The sequence below is a fragment of the Barbus barbus genome, assembly GCF_936440315.1.
Source record: "Barbus barbus genome assembly, chromosome: 23".
Taxonomy (NCBI): domain Eukaryota; kingdom Metazoa; phylum Chordata; class Actinopteri; order Cypriniformes; family Cyprinidae; genus Barbus; species Barbus barbus.
This window is the reverse complement of record NC_136751.1, coordinates 14,643,374-14,666,902: the sequence shown is the minus strand read 5'-3', so window position 1 is coordinate 14,666,902 and position 23,529 is coordinate 14,643,374. Positions and strand designations below refer to the sequence as shown.

The window sequence follows — 23,529 nt, the reverse complement described above, 5'->3', positions numbered from 1 at the left end:
CCTTTGTTATACGAGTAGGCTACAGATAAATTCGAGTTACCCAGCTGTGACTATAATAGTGCACGGTGATGTTTACTTAGACCATGGCTCTCAGTATTCAGGAGAATAAAGCCCCTCGAGGCTTACGCAATCTTAACCACAAGCATAAAGATATTATAAGCAAACAGAAAATGAAAAGCTTTGTTTGGCGCTCCAGCTCTTGCAGTGTAGGTGGTGGCTTTTTATGTTAGGCTATGCCCAAAATTATATTTGCATAGGACTATATGAAATTTGTTCATTAATTAATGTAAGCATGTATCTTTTGATTGTGGTGGAATGAAAGAGCCTATATGATAGCAGGCTGATCAAAAGAATCCTCTGGAACTTAATTAACAAGATTAATTACTAGCTTGTTTTTGCCTTAATTAAACTAGAGTAAATATAGTAATGCTAGATAATTGATTAATCAAATATGCTTCAAATCATATATCATATTTTCCCCATCTCTATAGAATGGTTTAAAACTCAATAAAAATACAGAAAAAAATAATGGATTTGGATTTATACCTGACCAAGAGGGTGAAGAAAATTAAGCTAATATATCATATGCAGTCCTTGCAACCAAGGTTTATACGAATAAAAATGCTACTAGAGTGACTTCTAGAGGTCATGGGTAAAACATGTATTTATAGTGATATCAAGATTGACTTAGCTTTGCCCTCTGCTGGTGGCTTTGATGCACAAAGATACAATAAACACATAATCCTGTGAGCTTTATTAACAGTTATTATGCATGTCCTGTAAAGAATCATACTCAGAGAGTAACAATTTGTCTTCTTAACAGTCACAGTCAGTGGATTCAACAAGGCAAATCAAAGAAACACTCTCTCTCACACACACACACACACACACCTCTAAAACAAACTGCCCTCACATCAAAGCGAATATTTAATACACAACCCACATGGAGAGTACATTGTTTCGAGAAGAAAACTTTCGCTCATATTTCATACTACATAAAGATCACTGTGAAAACAGACAGGAAAAACAAGTTTAGAAGTTACATAAAAAAGGCTAATGTTTTAGTTTGGAATACTGTAAATAACCCAAAGCAGAGTTACCACACCAGTTATTCAAATACATTTCTAAAAAACATTTTTGTATCTATGCAACATTACTGATTAACAACTGATACACTAACATGCAAAGTATGCATAAACAAAAGCAATACTGACAGACTGACAAATTTCCTTCCAGCTCAGTGCTGAAAAACATTAGTCAAGACAAAGAATGAACCTTTCCGTTTAAAATCCCATCGTAGCTGTTCATTAAACACAAAAAACTCATTAAAGAGAAAAAAACTCATATTCAAACACACGTGAACACACACGCTGCATTCAGACTTGGCCTGCATGATTCAGATACATTGATCGCTGTTGTCTTCTATGTTCGTGGATGCGCTCAGCAGAGTGATTTAGGCCGCACTTTTGGAAAAAGCTGCATGAGAAGAAGAATGAGGTTAATTGAAGACCTGCCAAACATCACTGTCCACTGCATGCTTGTAATAGTATGAATATTAGGACATAAATGACCTTGTATTAACAAAGTAAAAATGAAGGCAACGCATGAAAGAGAAAGGATTGTGACACTTCACTAGTCGAACAGCATTTAAACATTGCAGCGGAAGACACCAGAACATGTTTTGTATTTTGAATTAAATGCAGAATATTTGGGTGACATATTTGAACACGAGTGAAATCTGCATATGAAATGTTTTCATGTTAAACTCTCAGTCGTGTGGATTCCCAAATAAATGACTCTGTCACCTGCAAAATGTTGCAGAACAACAGTAAGTGTGTGTACCCCTAGACCAGTCTCAACCTTTTCTTCTTTTTTTTTTTACATAAAGGCCCCTGAATTTCCAACAAAATTATACAAAGGCCCTCTATATTGGCTAAAATATTTCTGCTGTAATCATAAAAACGATGCTGGTTTTTAAACCTTTTTACTAGAATCTGGGAATGTTAATTATTCAACCACAATTCATTTTGTGATCCAGAAGCTCCAAGACTTCGATTCTGTATTTTCTTTAATTAAAACTTTATAGAAACAACCCATCTGTAGGGAAAGAAAAGAAGAAAAAAACAGCTAGGGGAAAAAAAAACAAATATGATATCAGTCAATCTTGATTTTGTGCGTTTAGCATTTAAATTAAAAATTACAATTCTGTCATTAATTACTCACCCTCATGTCGTTCCAAACCCGTAAGACCTTCGTTCATCTTTGGAACACAAATTAAGATATTTTTGATCAAATCTGAGAGCTCTCTGACCCTCCATAGACAGCAATGTAACTGCAATGTTCCCAGAGCCAGAAACGTAGCAAGGACATCGGTAAAATAGTCCATGTGACATCAGTGGTTCAAGTGTAATTTTACAAAGCTACGAGAATACTTTTTGTGTACAAAGAAAAGAACGTAATCAGTGTTGTTTACGTTCAATAGACAGCGTGAGCATGCTGAACGTAAACAGCGCTGATTACATGATTACATTCCTGGGGTACTCTCCAAAATGGCAGAAGAGGGTAACTCGGGTAGAAGAATTTGTTGAATAAGTGATGTTATTATTGTTTTTTTGCACACAAAAAGTATTCTCGTAGCTTTGTAAAATTACACTTGAACCACTGATGTCACATGGACTATTTTACCGATGTCCTTGCTACGTTTCTGGCTCTGGGAACATTGCAGTTACATTGCTGTCTATGGAGGGTCAGAGAGCTCTCAGATTTGATCAAAAATATCTTAATTTGTGTTCCAAAGATGAACGAAGGTCTTACGGGTTTGGAACAACATGAGGGTGAGTAATTAATGACAGAATTTTCCTTTTTGGGTGAACTAACCCTTTAAGTTACAATATATATTTAATTTAATAATTTCATGTCATCCCATCCCCCCTTTTGAAGTTTGCCAAGACACTCTTTTGGAATGTTGACCCCTTGACCTCTAGCTGACCACTATTTTTCTTGTAAATGAGTGCTTCTTACCCCAAAGTAATTGTTTGGTACGAAGCCCTCCCTGCCAAACAATGAAGCCAACCACCAGTCCACCCCTTCAGACTTCTGCAGGATGGTCACCATGTCTCCTTCTTTGAAGCTCAGTTCGTCTGGAGCCTGGGCAGGATATCCCCACAGAGCGTACACCACCCCACTGTTCTGAACACCCATCATTTCCTCCACACCTAAACAAAAACACATGCTTAGTGGAATTTAAACTACTTCATACAGTACAGCACTGTGCACAAATTATTCATTGTTTAATAAGGGTGTATTACATGTCATCTCCACCCAATAGTTTATTAATTAGCTGACTAGTGCTGAGCATTGTTTCCAACCCATATGAGATGATGATACTATTAATTCAGGAATGTACAGCTCATTGTGACATGCTAAAGTTAACGCATATGTAGGTGTTTGCCTGTAAAAACTTGTGTTGCTCCATGTAGTTTACCTGTGTACACAAGTTAAGTCTATTTTCATTTTTGTCATGACACCCTCACCTCTCAGAAAGCTCTCACACTCCTCGAACCCCGGGGCGTACGGGTCACACTTCTGTGCCGCTGTGGCCCCATCGCTGTCTGTCACGGCCATCACCGCTGCTCCGTTCCGCACCAGAAATTCACAAATTTGCTGGTCATTACAGGATGCAGCACAATGCAAGGGCGTCCTGGCAGTGAGACGAAAGTGAATATGTACTGTACACATATATATAAGAATTTATACATAGACTTGTTAAATTGATCATCTCACCAGCCGTGGCTGTCTGGAGCACTAATGTTAGCTCCTATCCGTACGAGGAATTTCACCACTGGCAAGTGTCCACCACAGATGGCATTGTGAAGGGCTGTGATGCCTTCATCATTAGCCTGGCTTGGGTCACCCCCCTATACAAGGATACACAAGTGCAATCGTAAGATGACAAACTGAAGAATTATGTTATATTATGAAAAATTTACAAGTAGGATGTAGTTTTGACTTTTAACTACATGAAAAACTAATTATAGTTTTGAAAATGTCCATATTTTTTCTAATTTATTTGTATGTTGGTTTTCAATATGCATTTTAATGTATTTTTAAGCATTTTATATATGCAATTGTTTTATTTTTTGTAATTATTTTCACATTTATTATAATTTAAAATATTTTACATTTAAATTTGATCTGTGTTGGAGTATTATTTTTATTAAGTTTTTTAGTTTCTAGTTCAGAAAAGTCCGTTTTTGTTCCTATATTAGTGCACACAAGTAGTAATTTCTAAGCAACCCCAAATTTTTATTTTATTTAATTTTAAAATAATTTTTAGCTAGCTAATTCACTGCTAGTTTTTATTTGTCATTTGTTTAAATAATTTTGAAAAGATTTATAGTCAAATGTAAAAAAAAATACATCAAGACTTGGTCTGTCATAATATTAGATTTTTATTACACAATTATCATGGTCAAGAGAATGTACAATAACAATATTATTGTGATATCTACCACAATTTTCTTTTTCTGTATTTTTCTGTTTTATAACAGATGGCAACCAGCATTATGATGCAAAACTCCTACATACCATATTGGAGTGTCGACCAGTTACTGGTGCTTTATTATTTACAATATTATTGTATGTGCAATAATATCAAACTATTTCATTTTCATATAAAGTATATATATAATGGTTATCATTAATAGTGGTATATACTGACACACCCCTAACCTGTGTTCCACTCTATTCAGTTGTGCGGTGTCTGTTTTTTTTAGTGGATTATGTTGTGTGCTTTTGCCGCAGACTGAAAGTAACCCTACACAGTTCTGATGCAATTTGCTACCACCTCTAAGCAACCATAGTGCAAGGTACCAAAGCAGTGGGACATACCTCCTGCACAGCCCTCTGCACAGTTTCTAACTCTCCTACTAAGGACCCATCCAACATCAGCACCAGTGGGCTCAGGTGAGCCTTAAGGTTGGAGGATTTTTTGGCTTCGCTGTCCTTCCGTAAGATAGAGTGAATACCCTGAAAGAGAAGAGAGATTCAAATCAAATATCCTCTTAACGGTCACAGGTCTCTACTGTGTCTGTGTAATTGGTCTGCCCCTCACCTTCTGTTCGGAAGAGACCTGTATCTCTGTGATTGGTACTGGAACTATAGCTACAGCAGATTTGGAAGAGTCTTCCCCATCTGAAGAGCTGCTACTTTCAGCAGCTGGTTCTCCTTTGCGACGGATGGTCTTCCTGCGAAACAGTTTACTGATCATATGCTTGTAATTGTTGTGCGGTTCGGTATGAGACAGGTTGTGCAGGGTCTGAGGAACTTCGACTGAGCCACGTTTCTTCAGGGCCCTGGGGAACTCGGCCCGGATACGCATCAATTCGTCCAGGTCAGTGTCCAACTCCGCTTGTGGGGCCACCATGGGCTGCAGACGTGAGGGGCTGAGAGGACGAGGAGGCATCTCTGTATCCTCCACTTTACCCTCTTCTTCTGCTTTCATGCCTTGGTCAGTCGAGTACACAGGGCCTTCTGTTTTGTCCTGTCTCTCAAGCTCAGCATCAACATCTCCAGGGTGAAGTACTGCTTCTAAGAAACAAACAAAACAATATATTATATAACAATATCTATCTATCTGTCCATGCAAACACACACACACACACACACATATATATACATATATATATATATATATATATATATATATATAATACAGTATGAGCCAAGTTCTTTGAAATGTGATCTTTGTATCAATGGTTTTAAAAACAAATGGTTAATTTACAAATGTTTTTGGGGAGATGCACAACATTTTGAAACTAAACTTGAACATATAATGTAATATAATCAAATTATCTGATATTTTAATAGACTTGCTGACCTTGACACAGTCATGAGGGTCTGCAGGGATCCACTCTTAGATATAATTTCCTGATTTATTTTTATATTTCTCTGCATGTTGGTTGAACCACATGATTTTGATTTGGTAGACAGTTCAAATATTAATAAACATTAAAAAAGTATACAACACTAAATACATATTAAATATTTATTTCATGAATTTTGAATGTAGAAAAAATAATACAAGACTATGCCAAACTACATGATGTTTGATTTAAATAAATAATTTGAAGATTCCTTTAATGCGTTTTTAAATTGATTTTACTGTATGTCCCCTCAAAAAATGAATTTAATGAAATAATAATCATAATGAATTTTATTTCAGAAAATAAAAGCATTCTCATGACATGTTGTTTCAAGTCACTGTATATATGAACTGTATTTTTTAATGTATTTTTGAATACATTAATATATGCAAACTGCAAAATGTGTCAAGTCATTGTCTTGTATACGAGTGTCTGTCGGCCCACTCATGGCTTCTGGGTGAAGGTACCTTCTCTATAGTAGAGAGGTTGTCTTTGAGGATGCTGAGGTTGAGGTGTCTGACTTTGCCGCAGGATATCTCCGGGCAGGGGAAGAGGCTGGTGAAAGATCTCTTGCTTGGCCTCTCCCATTGGCCCATGTCCGTATCTGCTGACAACCGCATCATAGTTGGGGTTTTGGAGCCTCATTATGAAAGAAAGTGGAATCGGCTTCTGCTTACGGACTTCAGAGCCTTCAGGTGGAATGGAGATACGGGAAATGATTGACTGAGGGCTGTAAGGTGAGCTGGTGCTTGAGGCAGGTTCAGGGGGCACCGAGATACGAATGTTCCTCGGGAGCGAGCTGTGAGATGATGGGAGCGAATAGGGCACAGTTTCCTGATGAAAGAGACATAGAAAGAAACCTTGAGAATTAGAGAACGACACAATTTTTTTCAGAACTTTTTTGTGATAACACAATGGAAGCTGATTTGTGACCCTGAACCATAAAAACACTCATAAGGGTAAATTTTTTGGAAGATTTATACTATTAGCTTTAATAGGAGAGTGCAAGACAGTAAGTAACAGGCTTGTAAAAAAAAAAATGCAACAGCAGCTGCTGTTGTCTATTTCATATGGGAATTGTCTACACTTGTTTCTATTACCTGGAAAGTCTTAAAACATAATTATATACAAACATGATGTTTTTTTTTTCCTATTGGTTCAACCAGTCAGAGTGGTTAACCAGCTGGCAACAAACCACTATAAAGGAACTAGGAAGAAAAAGGCAAATGAAAAGACGTTAGAAAAAAAAAAAAGAAAATATCAACATATTTGTCCTTGATCATCTTTGGCTCAGATCCCCGATTTGATTTGTTCAGTTAATTCAACAATGACATAGTGCCCTGAGCAAATGCACATACACCTAAAAACATGTTCACACACAAGATAAAGTCTGCATACCTTCTTAGCGGCAGGAGGTGCATCCAGGTTTGATACTTTCCAGTTGCTGTTGGGTACAGATGGTCTGATGCATTCATTCTCTACAACAAAAATAGGAAATCATGTAATTAAGAAAGAATTAACATTGAGAGAGTGACTAGACTACAGATGCTGGTTTGTGCTTACAGTCAATCCTCTATTGCATGATGTTACCTTGATGTTAACACATGGTCTTCACATTGCAAGCACATGGTTAAAATGGTTAATAAGGGAGATTTGAATACTATCTTGGATTTTTTTTAAATATCTTGGATTTTAATAAAAGTTTAAAGATTGTTTAGAGCACTCTAGAATTTTAGTATATGTATGATTATTATAATATTGTAAACTTTTACAGCACTGAAGTCATATGAATTATTTGTATATTAAGAAGGCTTTAATTAGTTTGCTACAAAGAAGCAATGCTAATTGACTGAGGAATAGACTGTAGAGAATGTATCATGTTTTATGTTTATTTAGATTTTCTTTGCGTTAACCATTTCAAATATTTTCAATAGTTTTTTACCTTTTACTTTTTTAGTATTTACTTATATATGTCTAAGTAATACATATATATGTATTATATATGCCAAATTAAGCAAATTAAGAATTCTGACATGTAGCAGTCAAAGTGAAGTCTGATACACTGAAGTTTGGTTTAATAAATGTGTTTCTTTATCATTTTTTATTCTGATATCAATATAAAATAGGCACTGAATTTCAATGAAAATATTTGAATGAACAGAAACTGCCTTTTAATAGTTGCCTCCAGGTTTAGTAATGAGTAATGCAAATTTACACAATCCAAACGTGAGTTTAAAATGTTTTGTTCTTTTAATGTTGCTATCAAATAAGCATGACAATTGTGCAACTAACGATCATAGGTGTGGTGAGGCTTTCTTTCATATGATGCATCAAGGTCGCTCTGCTTCCACTTGTCGGGGTTCTTCTGCCTCTGCATTCCTTCCTCTGAAAGAAGATAGAAGCAGTGATGAGGAAACAAATGATTAACAAATCTGAGAGGCTCTACATTGTTTAATAAAGAAACAGAATTTCATTATGGCAAACACACAACTTCACTACCAACCAAAGGCCTTTGGATCCAACTGTACACTCATTAAAAAAAAGCTTCCAAGAGGGTTTTTTTTTCAATGCCATTGAAGAACCATTTTGAGTTCCCAAAATAACTTTTCAGTAAGCAGTTCTTAAAATATCTATTTTTTCAAAATGTGAAGAACATTTAAAGTACAATGTGCAATAGAAATGTTTTATGGATGATAAAGGTTCTTCATGGAACCACAGATACCAATAAAGACCTTTTATTTTTAAGAGTGTATATTTTTATGCATTTTAATACACTTAAATCCCAATTACCTAACTGTCTGAATGCTTGGAAGTTGCGTGGTAGCGTACTGGCTGCTGGTTGACTAAAAGTCTTAGGAGAAGGTGTTTTATCCAACCTCGGAGATCTAGGAATCGTCGACAAGGGGCTCGCTGAGGACCAAGATGTTTTGTTTTCATAGGTAGGGCTGCAAATCTCCCCATAGCTCATCGATCCTCTTGTGCTTCGATCTTGAGGCCTCAGCGGCATGGGTGTCATTCGTCTTATTGTATTTGGAGACGTATTAGGGGACGTATTAGGGTCGAAGAAATATCGTGAATCCGAGCTGTCTTTACGGTTTGCAAAAGAGGAATGCTGCTGGATTAAAGGACTGGGAGATGAAGGCTTGAATTTCATACTGTCTAGGTGAGATGCAGGAGATGAAGATCGAATTGTGGCAGCAGGAGGAAGGTCCGGGTTGGATTCCTTCCTGCTGATGCCAGAGTCTGAGCTCAGGCTGCTCATGGAGCTCTGGGAAAAGGAGAAGCTTGTACTGATGCTCTCATTTCCATTCTTGTTTGCGCTGTACAAACTGCTGTTGCCATTGCTGCTGCTCTGGGGTTTGGGGCCAGAACTCTATAACAAAAATACCAAGGGAAACATTCATACATGATGTCAGTGTCCAGATACACTAAAACAATATAGCCACATCTGCACCATCTAAAACTGCAATGTAGATGGAAACTCTGGAGGATTGTTTGACATTATTTAAAGGTGACATATCATGAAAATCTGACTTGTGCTATAATCGGGTCCCCGGTGCATCTACCATCCCAGAAAACATGGGTTGGTAGATGCTACGCTAATATATCACTTCACAGGCATTACTGGCTTGTACTTTTATATCCATAATATTATAAATGTACAGTTTATTGCTGGTCTGTGTTTTTGCACGGCTGTAATTTTAAAATTTTATATTATTTTAAGGTGAGCTTAAAGGGTGCACTACTATGAAAATCACAGCTTCAGTGTGACATCATAAGATAAAGTATAATTTCATAGATATTGTTAATAATAGTTTTCATAATCAAATATGTATGAATTTAATACATGACCTAGATTATTTATATAACAAAATCTTGTCATTTTAATAAATATTGCATGAAATGTATTAAAAATTGTTGCTGCTCCCATTAAGCTCAGTGTGCTCTCTTTAAGCTCTTACACATTGAACTCTATGTAAATACTTCATAAACAAACTTCACATATTAACTGATGGTTGTCACTTTAAGTTAATCTTTATAAAATGATTAACTTATTTTCACAACTTTAAAATGACAAAATCTAGACATAACTATAGTTTATGCCCAAAGATGAAAGATCTGTCCAGGAAAAAAGCGACTAAAGGCTGGAATACACTACACGACTTTTAAAATTTTAACAGATTTTTAAAACACTAGATTTCATACACTTACCGACTTTGTAAGTAGTTTGTTGTTTGATTTTTGAATGTGTGTGTTACTTTGAACGTGAACTAGTCTAGATCTTGCAATATGCTTAAATGACACTTCACTATGAATGTGTAACTGATCAAACTGAATGCCTTGTTGCATGATTTTAGTGTTCGGTTTTGTTTTTTGTGATTGATTTTGTACCTTCAAATAAAACATTCTTTCAATTATTCTTTAAAAAGGTTGCTTAAAGTAAACAAGAATTTTTAATAAAACATGATGTGAGCTTAATGGGAACAGGGGTGTGCTTAAAGGGTACAACAATGCACCCATTAAGCACAGCCAGACTTTTTGCATTTAATGCTGTACATCTTAATTGAAATGCTTTTGTCATTTAAAATAAAATGAAATATTTCTGTGCGAGAGATTAATATTTTATTTGAACAACTTCTTGTTCTGAAACCAACATCTTGTGTACTAAAAATGACTGAAAGCAGATTTTGGTGAGCTTATGGGTACGTTTACCCTATATTATATAATAGGTCTCCTTTAAATGAAATAATTAATTCTGTACCTCTGAAGTAGTGGTTTGCCCAACAGGAGTGGCTTCTGACAGGAGAGAGCTGAATTCCCGTGAAAGCTCATCTGCTGTGGCCAAAGATGCGCTCAGTTCATCGTTGATGGACTGAACTACAAACACACAAACATTGTGTAAACACTCAACAGGATGTGACAAGCCACTCCAGACTTATGTAGCACCATATATAATGTTTTGAAGACACTCAAAAATATTAGCATGCTTAGACATGTAACCATTATTGTTAATTTGTTACTGTTGCATTATATCCTACCCTACATCGCCTACACATTGGAATGAAACATTGCTGGTTTAATAAAATACTCACACATCCGGCTGCTGCCATATCCGCCCTGGGAGTTCATGGTGTTTGCGTTTCTGTGACCTCCAATTCATTCAACAAACAGCCTGAGTGAAAAGAAGAAAATCAGATCAATCTCGCATTCTCCATCACAACCTCTAACAGCGTACCCGAGTGTTGGGTATAATGCATTACAAGTTACTTAATCAGATTACTTTATGCTTTGTCATTTTGTTTTCCCATTTATACACCTCTCCTGTCCCATGTTGCAAGAAACTGGGAGCGAGGTGCAGGTGCAGCAGAGGCACTTCCTTCTGCTTGAGGAATGCTCTGGCTGGAAATAATAGACTACTGTCTGACAATATGCAAAGTTATGTGAAGAACCTTGGAGTATTTTTCGATTCTGAATTACGCTTTGATCGTCAAGTTAACAGCGTTGTGAAATCATCTTTTTTCCAGCTAAGAAAACTGTCTAAATTGAAATCAATCCTTTCATACAAGGACTTAGAGATTGTTGTGCATGCCTTTGTTTCAACCCGGCTGGACTATTGTAATTCTCTTTATCTGGGCATAAGTGAATCACTGGTTACTCGTCTTCAGCGTGTCCAGAATGCTGCAGCGAGATTTTTAACAAATACCAGAAAATGGGATCACATAACACCTTTATTGATATCCCTTCACTGGTTACCAGTTAGATACAGAATACAATACAAGGTGTTGATGTTTGTTTTTAAAGCACTACATGGTCAGGCTCCTGAGTACATAAAAGACATGTTAATTCCCTATCAGTCTCAACGTCATCTTCGCTCCTCTCAGAACATGCTCCTAACTGTCCCACGGTCTCGTTTGAGGCGTAGTGGAGATCGCGCTTTTTCTGTTGCGGCTCCTTTACTTTGGAATGTGTTGCCACTATCCTTAAAAACCTCATCAAGTATGGATATTTTAAAAAAGGAATTGAAGACTTATTTATTTAATCAAGCCTTTGGCATTTGATTAGGTCTGAGAACTGTGAGTGATTTGTTGTTTGATTCTTGTGTGTTTTGTTTTAATGTAACTTAATGTCTGTATGTATTTTAGAGTTATTGATTAGGCTACTTACGGACAGCACTTTGGTCCATTCTAATGGCTTTGAAAGTGCTTTATAAATAAGAGTTGAGTTGAGGCGTTTCCCTTTTGGTGTTAAAGAGTTTTTACTGTTGCCAAAATATAACTTTTTAGTTTTTTTTGTTATTAAAAATAAATAAGCCCAACTCAGGTGACTAAACTAACACAAAAGTAATGCATTACTTTTGAAAGTAACTTTCCCCAACACTGATGACAGATGTAACCGATTCATGCGTCATGATGTTATTCTGCAACTGTGAAAAGAAAAGTATGCCCAGCCTACTAAAACACTGACATAAAGCAGGACTTGGGTGACAAGTGGACTTTTTTCAAGCATTCCAACACCTCTTGTTCAAAAACTGCCTACACAGAGAAACACACTTTGTGATTTATGATGTAGTCTGTTGTCCACATCTGACATCTGTTACTGCAACCCCTTCTTTATACTAGTATAATTCACTGTGCGCTGAAGGCCTTTGAATGAAGAGCTTCCACCCCCAGGCAAATGACACCAGAAACATGACTTACGACTTTCACATGCCGATTAAGCCCATGTGTCTACATGCTTTACCCAACATGTGTGAAAATATAGACTTGAGCACTTGTGGGACATTTAGACACACAGATACAAAGTCATGCGTATATCTGAATCACATAAGACACGTTTTGTTAGACCTAAAAAAACCAGATGTTTATTAGTAATGTGTCTGTTCTTTGTGCAGTTTTCGATGAGCCAGTCAGTTCTTCTGGCTTACTCAATACGGAGTCACCCAGCTGCCAGAATAACTTGTCCCAAACACACGGTCAAAAGCTGCTGCAGGTTATAGAGAATTAGGTGAGAAAACATCTTAAGATAAAGCATGCTACATCATGCCATTCTTGCCCTTTGTGATAATAATGATTCATCAGAAACATTAAGCTTATATTTGGCGAATGTTGAGTGGGGTTATATTTGTTATTATGGTTTAAATTGATTACTTAGCAGTTATTCACTTCCAGAAGATTCTTTGATTCTTTCTTTAATTTGGAGCTTTCACAGAGCAGTAAACCGAGTGTGTACATTCACCTTTCGTAATACACTCAAGCACAGAAGGAGACTGACTCAAACCACTCGGTCTTGCTTGTTTTGTCAAGATCAATAAAGTCTACTAACTCTTATTGACTCACATTGACAGCACGGCCTAGGTCACCTCCACAAACTCAATTTAAAACTCCCTCCATTCCTAAAGATGACCACTTTTCTTACTTGAGCAGTAAGTATATCACTTCAATTTTTAATCTTATCTTATAAATTGAAAAACAAAGTTTCATTTTCACCATAAATGTATAGGTTCAATAACCAAGTCATTGTCTATTTATGTCTGTCTCTAAATGTATATATATTGGCATATTGAGACCAAACTTGGTGTGTTATAACAAGCATGACCTGAGACTACCTGCAGTGTTTTGGCACAGTGCCACCTAGTGGTCAGGAGATAAGAAAAATGGCTATTTTTGTGTATAACTTCTCAATGGTTTGGCCTAAAATCACAAAACTCTTTAGATTCGGTGCATCTTGCAGAGTTGAATGATACCCAATTTTCCCATATCAGCCATTTTGGGTGTCAGCTATTTTGAATTTTATAGTAAAATTCAGTATTTTACGAACGCATTGACGTATCATTACGAAACTTGATATGGGCCATCAGCAGATGCCCTGAAGGAGCCTGACAAGTTTCGAACCAGCGCCACACCTAGTGGTAAAATCAAATATTCACATTCTTATAACTTTGGGTGTGGTCGACTTATTTTCATGGGAGTCACCTTTTTAGACTTCTGAATCCTTGCCGAGTCCAGCGACACCAAACTTGCCAGATTTTGCCTTATGGTTTGTGCAACGTTGCATTTTAGCACTTAAAAAACATTTGCCAATATCTTAGAAACCGTTACCCCGATCGACACGAAACCACCGTAGGAAATTTGGAAACATAGCGTGCCACCTAAATGCTACTACCCAAAGTAGGTGGCACAAAAATGCAAAGTCGTCCATCAGTCATTTTTTCTCTTCTCATATATAAAAATGTCTATAACTCCAAAACAAAATTAAATGTTTTCATCAAATTTGACACAAATGTGTATTGGCACACTCTAAGGAAACAAAAAAAAATTGGTGGGATTGTGCCTCTTGGTGGTGCTATAATTGAACAAAACATGAAATTGGCATTGACTACAATAGAGTATTATGATATAAATTGCATTGTATTATTTTACGAATGTATTGGTGTACCATTACGAAACTTTGTATGTACCATCGAGACCATGACTGGAAAGTACTCAAAGTTTTGAGACAGTGCCACCTTGTGGTCAAAAGTTATAATGAAATTTCAAATAAATGCTAATAGCTTTCTGGGAATTTTGCCTATTGTAAGACTGGTATTAATAGATTCCTTGGGTCATGCTGAGAACAGTGATAGCAATGTTGCCATAGTCAGCCAAACTTCCTCTTTTATTTTCTTTAAAAACCTACTTTTTCTAACTCCTAGACCGTTGGTCCGATTTTTCGCATAACGCAGTAATGAATTTGAGGCATGATGCCAATATGACACTTGAGGCTGTATCTCTGCAATGCTTTGGCATATTGACACCAAACTTTGTGTGTGCCATTGTCAACTCACACAGAACACACCACATCGATTTGATAACAGCGCCACCTATTGATCAAACGAGATAATCATATTACTAGAGGTTGTATTTATGATTTTTCAGCCAGTTTGATTAAAATAATCCTAAAATTACTTCAATTAATTTTCTGCAGTTGGTCTGATGCTTGCTTCTGTAGTGCTTGGCCCCGTAATTACTGCTTGCAACTATATTTATTATTATTATTATTATTATTATTATTATTATTATTATTAACAACAGTGCACACCCACAACCATGCGTAAGCTAGTGACAGCTAATAGGGTAAACGTACCTATTAAGCTCACCAAAATCTACATTGAGACATTTTTAGTGCACAAGATATTGGTTTCAGTACAAAAAGTTATGTTAAAATAAAATATTAATCCCTTAGAACAAAAATATTAAATTTTTTTAAATTTAAAAAGCATTTCAATTAAGATATACATCATTAAATTCAAAAAGTCTGGCTGTGCTTAATGGGTAAATTTTTGTACCCTTTAAGCACACCCCTGTTCCCATTAAGCTCACATCATGTTTTATTTAAAATAAATCTTGCTTATTTTAAGGAAATTTTTAAGAATAACTGTAAAAATATATGTTTTTGAAGGTACAAAGTCAATCACAAAAAAAAAAATGGAACACTAAAATCAAGCAACAATTCAAGGCGATCAGTTATTTATTCATAATGAAGTGTCATTTAAGCACATATCAACACAGAAACTAGTCTCATTACGAAAGCTCTTTTTAAATGGATGTCATCTTATATATAGTCTCTTAAGACTGGAGTACACTGCATGATTTTGCCCTGATTTTCCACAGATTTACAGTCTGGAGAAGTTGATGCTAATTGCCAAAGATCAGAGCCAGTCTGCAGATTTGAACTTAAAGTGACAACCATCAGTTAATATGTGAAGTCTGTTTAAGAAGTATTTACATAGAGTTCAATGTGAAAGAGCTTAAAGAGAGCACACTAAGCTTAATGGGAGCAGCAACAATTTTTAATACATTTCATGCAATATTTATTAAAATGACAATTTTTGCTAAATAAATAGTCTAGGTCAAGTATTAAGTTCATACATATTTTAATATGAACTATTATTAACAATATCTATGAAATTATACTTTTTCTTACTGATGTCACATTGAAGCTGTGTGATTTTCATAGTAGTGCACCCTTTAAACTCACCTCAAAATAATATGAAATCTTAAAAAATAACAGCAGTGCAAAAACACAGACCAGCAATAAACTGTACATTTATAATAGCATGGATATAAAAGTATAAGCCAGTAATGCCTGTGAAGCAATATATTAGCGTAGCACACAATCTTATACAGCTAGTCAGCTAACTGTGTTCTGTAGCATCTGCGCTGTGTTGCTAAATCTATCTTTTGGATCTAATGTTATTTCCCACATCCATGTTCAAGGTTATAATATGCAAAAGTCTGAACAATAAGTAGTGAAACATACCCAAAACAAAGGCTCAAACATCTAAAAAAATGCACATTTAAGGAGCTCCTCTTTTGATGAAAGTTTTTAGACAGCTTTCAAAATGGCCACCAGACAGAGTGAACACATGGAGACTCGTATCTCAGTGTGCAATTATCTGATTGAACTTACAGGAGGTATATAGTAACAAACACATCAATTGGTTAAGACATCAAGTAGGATAATAAATTATTTTTTCTTTTTATAATCTGATCTCAAACATGGAAGTGTGCTTAATGGGTACTTGAGCTTAGGTATGTTTACCCTACATGAAAATGTTATGAATGCAACTAGAAAAATAACATGAATCTGACATAAAATAATTATTTAGATGATGTAACTACAGTAATATAATAATCTAAAGAGACAGAAATTAGTAAATAACTGTGCTAGCGTTTAAAAGATTGGGGTCAGCAAGATTTTTCAAAGACACAGTAAAACAGCAAAATTGTCAAACATTATTACACTTTTAAATGTGTCTATTTGTCAAAGGATCTGTTCATGAATAGAAAGAACAGTATTTCTTAACAATGTTAAAAGAATTGAGTGTCCCTTTTCATAAACTTAATACATTCTTGCGGAATAAAAGTATTAATTTTAAAAAAGCCAAACTTTTGAACACTACTGTATATAGAATGCAACCTTCTGTTCATTGAGTTTCTGGTCCATTAAAATACAGTATACAGTATGTGATGAATGATATAATGCTTCTTTTTAACAAGCATGTAGCATGTTACATCTAGCACATTAAGTGTTGTTTCACGTAACGTGCTTTTGAACGTGAACAATAAAGCATCAGGGACATTTCCAAGGACAGCACCAGTCAGCGACAGACGCCTAGTCGCCCCTTTTCTTAAGAGCACAATAGTCTTCATCCCCCTGGTGTATTTGTTCCATCTATCCTCTCTTTTTGTTCCCAGTCCGATCTTAATCCCTGATCCCCACCTCTCATTCACTGCTCCACAGTCATTTGCCGATTGAGAGGTTAAGGCTTTGCGTGACTGATAATTTAGCACTTTTGTTGCAGTGCCGTTGGACTCAGGCCTGGTACAGTGAATCTGGAATGTGGAGTCGAGAGTGACACAGGTTATTATTAACTCTCGTCCTGTGCTGATAAGAAGACCTAGCCCATTCTGAGCCTGGGGGCGGAAACCACAAAGACTAAAGGTGTGGTTACAGAAACCATTTGCTCATGTTCTCTCGCTCTCAACCCAATTTCACAATCAGTTGTTAAGCTTGTCCTTTGCCCTGATCTGCATGATATATATTAAAAATATATATATTTATATAAATATATGTATAATATATATATATATTTTAATCTCAATCTTTAACCAACTGATAATAATTGGAAATGAAATAAATCAAGTTTTGATTATCAATTATATGCATCTATGTGCTGTGCAAGGAATTCATCCTTGCATGTGTGAACGTGTGCTCCTCGTACCAGTTTGCTTTTATTATATTTTTTACTTTAGTGATTTAAATTATGTTTTAAGAAATCTTTTTTTTCTAAAATGTAACATTTAGATTTCAACTCTTTTTTTGCACATATACCCCCGGTTTCACAGACAAGGCTTAAGCCTAGTTCTAGACTAAAATCTAAGTCTGAGCTGTTTTAACTGATAGAAACTTGCTCTGACTGATCTTAAAACATAGCAGTGCCTTTGTTTTGCCTCAAGATGCACACCAGTAATGCTTTTTCTTAAGTACATTTATAAAAATTACTTAAATGTCCTAATTGAACTATAGCCTAATCCTGGTTTAGTTTAAGCCCTGTCTGTGAAACCAGGCCATAATGTTTATCATAGCCTACATCAATACATTTACTATATTTGTTTTCAAAGTCTTCGAATTGCACCGGGCAGGATGTAGAATAACATTTTTTGTAAATTATTAATTTGTTTTATTATAACTAATTAATTATAATTTCTTTACTTTTATTATTGTTTCTTTTTTTGCCATCCAATTAACCAAAGAAATCAACAGATTAATTATCAAAATAATCATTAGTCAGCCCTAGATTACGGGTGTTTAGGCAGACAAGCCTCTTCTTGTAGGTGAATCATAGCAAATGGAATTATTATACTGACCAATCCCTATCTTCAGACATGACAACAAATGTTACATTTTCATGAGGATTTCATTCATCGGTATGTCATAATGAAACAACTGCTGTGAGACAGACATCATGTGATATAAATATACTGCTCAACCCAAGTTGCATTTAGATCACCAGTTTTCCAGATGCTCAATTAAAGAGATCACCCAACAATGACATTTCAGTCATCATTTCCTCATACTCAAGTTATTCTGCCTTTCTTCTGTGGAAAGCAAAATATATTTTGAAAGATCAGATAAGTTTTATTCGACTTTCATTGCATATACAATAAATATATATTTTTTGTGACCAACAGAAGAAAGTAAGTCATACAGATTTGGAGGAACATAAAAGTGAACTTGAGTGAACTATTCCTTTAAGTCATAATACTAATTATAAGTAACACATCTCAGACATGACGCTATCTCATGGCATTGAAACCAACCAAAACGGTCAACGGAGTGTTTCATAATCTAGCTGATAAGAATGAATTAGGGCATGAATTCAAACAGCATGTAACAGCTTTTGCAATTCATGTAGGGCCTTGCCAAAAAGGTGTAATAATTTATTACCAGCTATAAGACAGAGCAGATAGGAGTTTCATCAGATGAAGAATGAAATCTATTAAACAAATATGTGAATATTGAATACTGGCCAGTACAAAAGCTCAGAACTTTAAAGAATTAAAAGGATCAGCATTGATTACAAGGATCTTTTAGATGACAATAAGTAGCAGTGGAGCTTACAGGATTTCTTCTGAAGGGGAACGGACACTCAAGAGCAGTTCATTCTGTTCTAAACTCCCAATACTGAAAACCAGATGCAAAAAATCACACCGATCAGCCTACTGCATCTACTGACACTGTTGAAATGTCAAATGATCAACTCAGAAATCAAGACATTTTATCAGATTTGAGTTAACGAGACTGGGGTGTGACTGGGTGTCAGGTTAAATTTCAGACAGTGAAGGCCATTAGAGAACATTCTGACAAAACCCTGTTAGTCATCCTGATACCATGGGTGGGCTTTTGTGTGTGTGTGTGTGTGATATATATATATATATATATAAAACTCACACTCTCTCCGACCAATGATACTAGTTCTTCAAGTAACTTCTGTTTGCGGTTTGTTTTTGTGCAGCCCTGCAGCACTCCAACAAATCTCAAGTAACGTTTGCCTCTGGAATCTCTCAAGTCTTCAAAATTACAAGCTTAACATTCCTTGTGAATCACACAAGATATCCAAGACACAAGAAATCCACCCTGACTGCATCTAACCTTTAAAACAAACCACAGTGCACACAATGTCTGGCTGGCATGCAATTGAACCAACATGCAAATTGTCAGTGTTTTCAAAGTCCCAGAAAATCAGTCAGAAAACTCTGAACAAGTCGTAGCATGATAAGACATGCAGTTCAGCTGGTTCCAACAGCGTTTAGTCAAATGGTAAATCAGGCCTGTGTGCTGAACCCATTCCAAAAACTGCTCAAAAATGACATGAAGGTGCTCATTACTGAGTCTGACCTGCTTCAGAGCAATGTATCATATTAGAATTAGTCTACATGTTTAACCCTGTGAAACCTTATACGTCTGTCAGAAAAAAATCTGTTTATTGAACCTTTATCCAAAATATAAAAGAAAAATACCTATACAAAAAAGTAACAAACATAAATAATATTTTAATAAAACTGCTAAAAACGTGTAGCAACAAGCATCTGGCTTTCATCTGGACAGGCCTTGTATTTTCAGGACGCTTTATGCATTAATATTCTGAACAACACAACATACTACAAACTACAGTACTACTAAATAAATAAAAGCTAGAATAAGATTTGGGTACTTCAAAGACATCATTCAGGTTGAATAATGAACAATATATTGTTCAGTGGACAGTTCAATGAGCACAGACTTCAAAAGCTCCTGCGTGGTGCGTTTTCAAGACACATCTGATTCCCATTAAATCACTGACTCCTCCTCGTACACTTCCTGACACAAAGGCGCTTTAAAAAAAACTTTCGACAGAGTACACATTTTTTTAAATAACACTTAAAAAGGTTGCTAGAAAAAGGCCTGACATAACAGACACGGCTGAGTCCACATCGTCTTCTTCTTAAAGCCAAGTAAAGCTGCGAGCTGGACTCTCAGTGAAGCACAATAACATAAATAGTTTCTGTACCTTGAATAGCTGTAATAGTTGTGAGGTTGTCGTGCTGTAAAGTCCAAGAACTTAGTCCCGCCGAGCATGGATGTTGTTACATGACTAGCTGGAAAACAGTGTTTAACTCTTGTCTGTGAAGTCCTGGGATGTCCAGCCCACTGCTTCTGAAACCCGACCCAGGTGCTTCAGACGCACAGCTGCCGCAGGTGATGGACGCTGAGAGATTCATGTGATTTATTTCTTATTGCTATCGTGATTGTTTTCATGCATTTATTTTAAAGCTATTTAGAATACGTTGTTTTGTAAAAATGTTCATATACTTTAAATATAAACTACGTAACAAATAGGGGAATAATCTTTAAATAAAAAAACAAAGGACGATTATAGTTATCAATTTCCCTTAAAATAAAAAAATAAAACAATAATAATGCTAACATTGCGCGAAACGCACGTTCTATAGCTCATGAATATTAATATTGCGTCATTAATATTACACAGGAGCGTCGTCCAGATGACGTCCTTATCCTTCCGCCTCCGCTGATGACGCAACTTCCGCCAAGATGGCTGTCGGTGCCTTTCCAATTGCTAAGCTGCTCTATCTGGGCGTACGGCAATTGAGCAAACCAGTGGCTAACAGGATAAAAGCAGGCGCGCGGAGAAGTGAATTCTTCAAGAATTATGTCTGCCTTCCTCCGGCTCAAGGTAGGCTGGCTTTTGCTTGTTCGTCTCTAAGAGTGTCTGTAGGCGTAAACGTCGAGTGAAGACGCAGCCAATAGCCTTTTGCCTGTATTTGCTATTTAGCCAATCACGACTGCCGCGGTGTTGTCATTGGGTATTTTCAACAACAGATTTACCCAGAGACCAATGAGATGCTAGAAAGAAGGTTCCCTTTAGACAAATGAGATTCGTCTTTGCTTAAAGAGGCGGGACTCAACTGTCATTGAAGTTACAGCGAGAGTAACTGAAAGTGCCTTTAGCTGCTTGTTGACTTTAGTTGATCATTTGTGACCCTGGACCACAAAACCAATCAATTTTTGGAAATTGAGATTTATACATCGTCTGAAAGCTGAATAAATAAGCTGTCCATTGATGTATGGTTGTTTTTTAGGATAGGACAATATTTGACCGAGATATCTGGAATCTGAGGGTGCAAAAAATACTGAGAAAATCACCTATAAAGTTAAGTTCTTAGCAATGCATATTACTAATCAAAAATTAAGTTTTAATATATTTACGGTAGGAAATTTACAAAATATCTTCATGGAACATGATCTTTACCTAATATCCTAATGATTTTTGGCATAAAAGAAAAATTGCTGGCTATTGCTACAAATATACCCATGCTTATGACTGATTTTTTGATCCAGGGTCACATTTAATATTACAAAGTAATATATAGTTATATTTATCTAATATATATATACATTTTCATTTATTTATCATTAAATGTTTATGTAATATGAAAGCAATACCAACTCTGTCTAATATGAGCATTTGCTTATATGTAGTCTTGTTTGTTCAATATGCTATATATATATATATATATATGAATTTTCAGACAGAAGTAGTTAATGTAATAATTAAATCAATTATTTTATTTATTTATATAACATCATGTTTAAATACTAGTCTCTTTTAATATATTTTTTAATATTGTACTGTTTACACGCTTGTCTCTCTCTCTTTTTTTAATATTACAGCTTTCATTTAGCAGTCTCATTTTAATATTATTATTGTTATGTTGGTTTAGCATGAAGGTAAAACCAAAGTGTGTCTTGTCTTTTTTTTTTACTGTGGATTGTTGAAATAAATCTGTCAAGTAATTCAATGTGTGTTGCCTCTTGTTTTCTCCATAGCATATCACTGGATTGAGATGAGAACAAAGATGAGAATTATGGGTTTCCGTGGCTCCACCATCAAACCCCTGAATGAAGAGGCAGCTGCAGAGCTTGGAGCAGAGCTGCTCGGTGAAGCTATCGTTTTCATCATCGGTGGAGGTTGCATGGTGCTTGAGTACAGCCGTCAGGCCACCAACTCCAGACGCAAGGAAGAAGAGCTTGCACAATCCATTAACAGTCTTCAGACACAACTAGGAGAGCTTGCACTAGCCACAGAGACACTGGATGCCCAGATCAGAGAGGTTAATAGACTTCTGTTGTCCATCCCAGCCGCTCCAAGTACCAAGTAACTAAATGCATCTCTAAAATGCTCCCTTTCTAAGAAGGGCAAAGAGACTGATTTATGAGAACATATCAGTAGTGGTGCAACACTGCCATATAGACACACACAAAGTCTTGGTTCAGCCGTCCCACACACACAAGGAAACCCCAGGCTATATAAACGAGGAAGGAACAGAGTTTGTGTGTGATTGAGTGGCTGGCCACCAGTATAACACTTCCTATTCGTTATTTGTTTGGTTGGATGATGCTGTTTTCAATCGAAAGTTCTATTAACTTTTAAACCATTGCCAACGTTTGACCGCTTACAATTCTGCTTATCATTTTGGACGTTACTTCATAACATTTTCTTTGTGTAATATTCTGATGGAGTTGGGCATTCATCATTTATTAATGATTTGAATATGCACTTGAATTTTTGATACTAGAATGACAAAATCCATATAATAAATATGGATTTGTCTCTCAATATAGGAAACGGAGAGCCATCTCTGTGTGTCCTTCAAGGAAATCCCCATTACGTTAAAAGACTGCTGTGTTTAATATGGCATGTGTATATGGGTGTATATTTATGATTGTAAAATAAAGTGAAATATTCTGATGCTTGTTTTTTTTTTTAATATCTTGAATGTATTACAGTTGTGAAAATATTATGTAGTTGTGAAATGCCATTCTCAAATAATCACATGCAAAAGTTTTAGCACTTCAGTTTTCACTGTATTCAAGGCACAAAATGCTGTATTTACAGAAAAAATGGAAAAATCCTTAATTTAAAAAGCTTGAGCAGTTTTGAAATACTATACAAATTATGTCTAATACATGTTTTTCTTTCTATATACCCCTGACATGTTTG

The 23,529-nt window shown here is 35.8% G+C and overlaps 2 protein-coding genes across 2 annotated transcripts; one reads left to right on the top strand and one right to left on the bottom strand.

Moving 5' to 3' along the window:
- Window positions 1–635: 635 nt before the first annotated feature.
- Window positions 636–21,273, bottom strand: LOC306842861 (uncharacterized protein). The gene is made up of 13 exons (XM_079374011.1): window positions 20,518–21,273; window positions 11,018–11,097; window positions 10,687–10,802; window positions 8,715–9,297; window positions 8,217–8,309; window positions 7,323–7,402; window positions 6,392–6,758; window positions 5,114–5,589; window positions 4,891–5,028; window positions 3,784–3,917; window positions 3,534–3,700; window positions 3,022–3,215; window positions 636–1,476 (listed from the first exon to the last, which is right to left on the bottom strand). Exons 2-13 carry the CDS (start codon window positions 11,052–11,054, stop codon window positions 1,441–1,443), a joined length of 2,421 nt encoding a protein of 806 aa, XP_079230137.1. The 5' UTR covers window positions 11,055–11,097; window positions 20,518–21,273; the 3' UTR covers window positions 636–1,440.
- Window positions 21,036–23,520, top strand: LOC306842862 (optic atrophy 3 protein homolog). The gene is made up of 2 exons (XM_079374012.1): window positions 21,036–21,201; window positions 22,356–23,520. The coding sequence occupies exons 1-2, from the start codon at window positions 21,060–21,062 to the stop codon at window positions 22,685–22,687; spliced, it is 474 nt and encodes a 157-aa protein (XP_079230138.1). The 5' UTR covers window positions 21,036–21,059; the 3' UTR covers window positions 22,688–23,520.
- Window positions 23,521–23,529: the final 9 nt, after the last annotated feature.

Coding starts and splice junctions, on each gene's coding strand:
- LOC306842861 (XM_079374011.1), bottom strand. CDS start 11,054: ATGAACTCCCAGGGCGGATATGGCAGCAGCCGGATGT. Junction 5,590..6,391: donor ACCTCTCTACTATAGAGAAG/GTACCTTCACCC, acceptor TTTGTTTCTTAG/AAGCAGTACTTCACCCTGGA. Junction 5,029..5,113: donor AGGTCTCTTCCGAACAGAAG/GTGAGGGGCAGA, acceptor CTTCTCTTTCAG/GGTATTCACTCTATCTTACG.
- LOC306842862 (XM_079374012.1), top strand. CDS start 21,060: ATGGCTGTCGGTGCCTTTCCAATTGCTAAGCTGCTCTATCTGGGCGTA. Junction 21,202..22,355: donor CTGCCTTCCTCCGGCTCAAG/GTAGGCTGGCTT, acceptor TTTTCTCCATAG/CATATCACTGGATTGAGATG.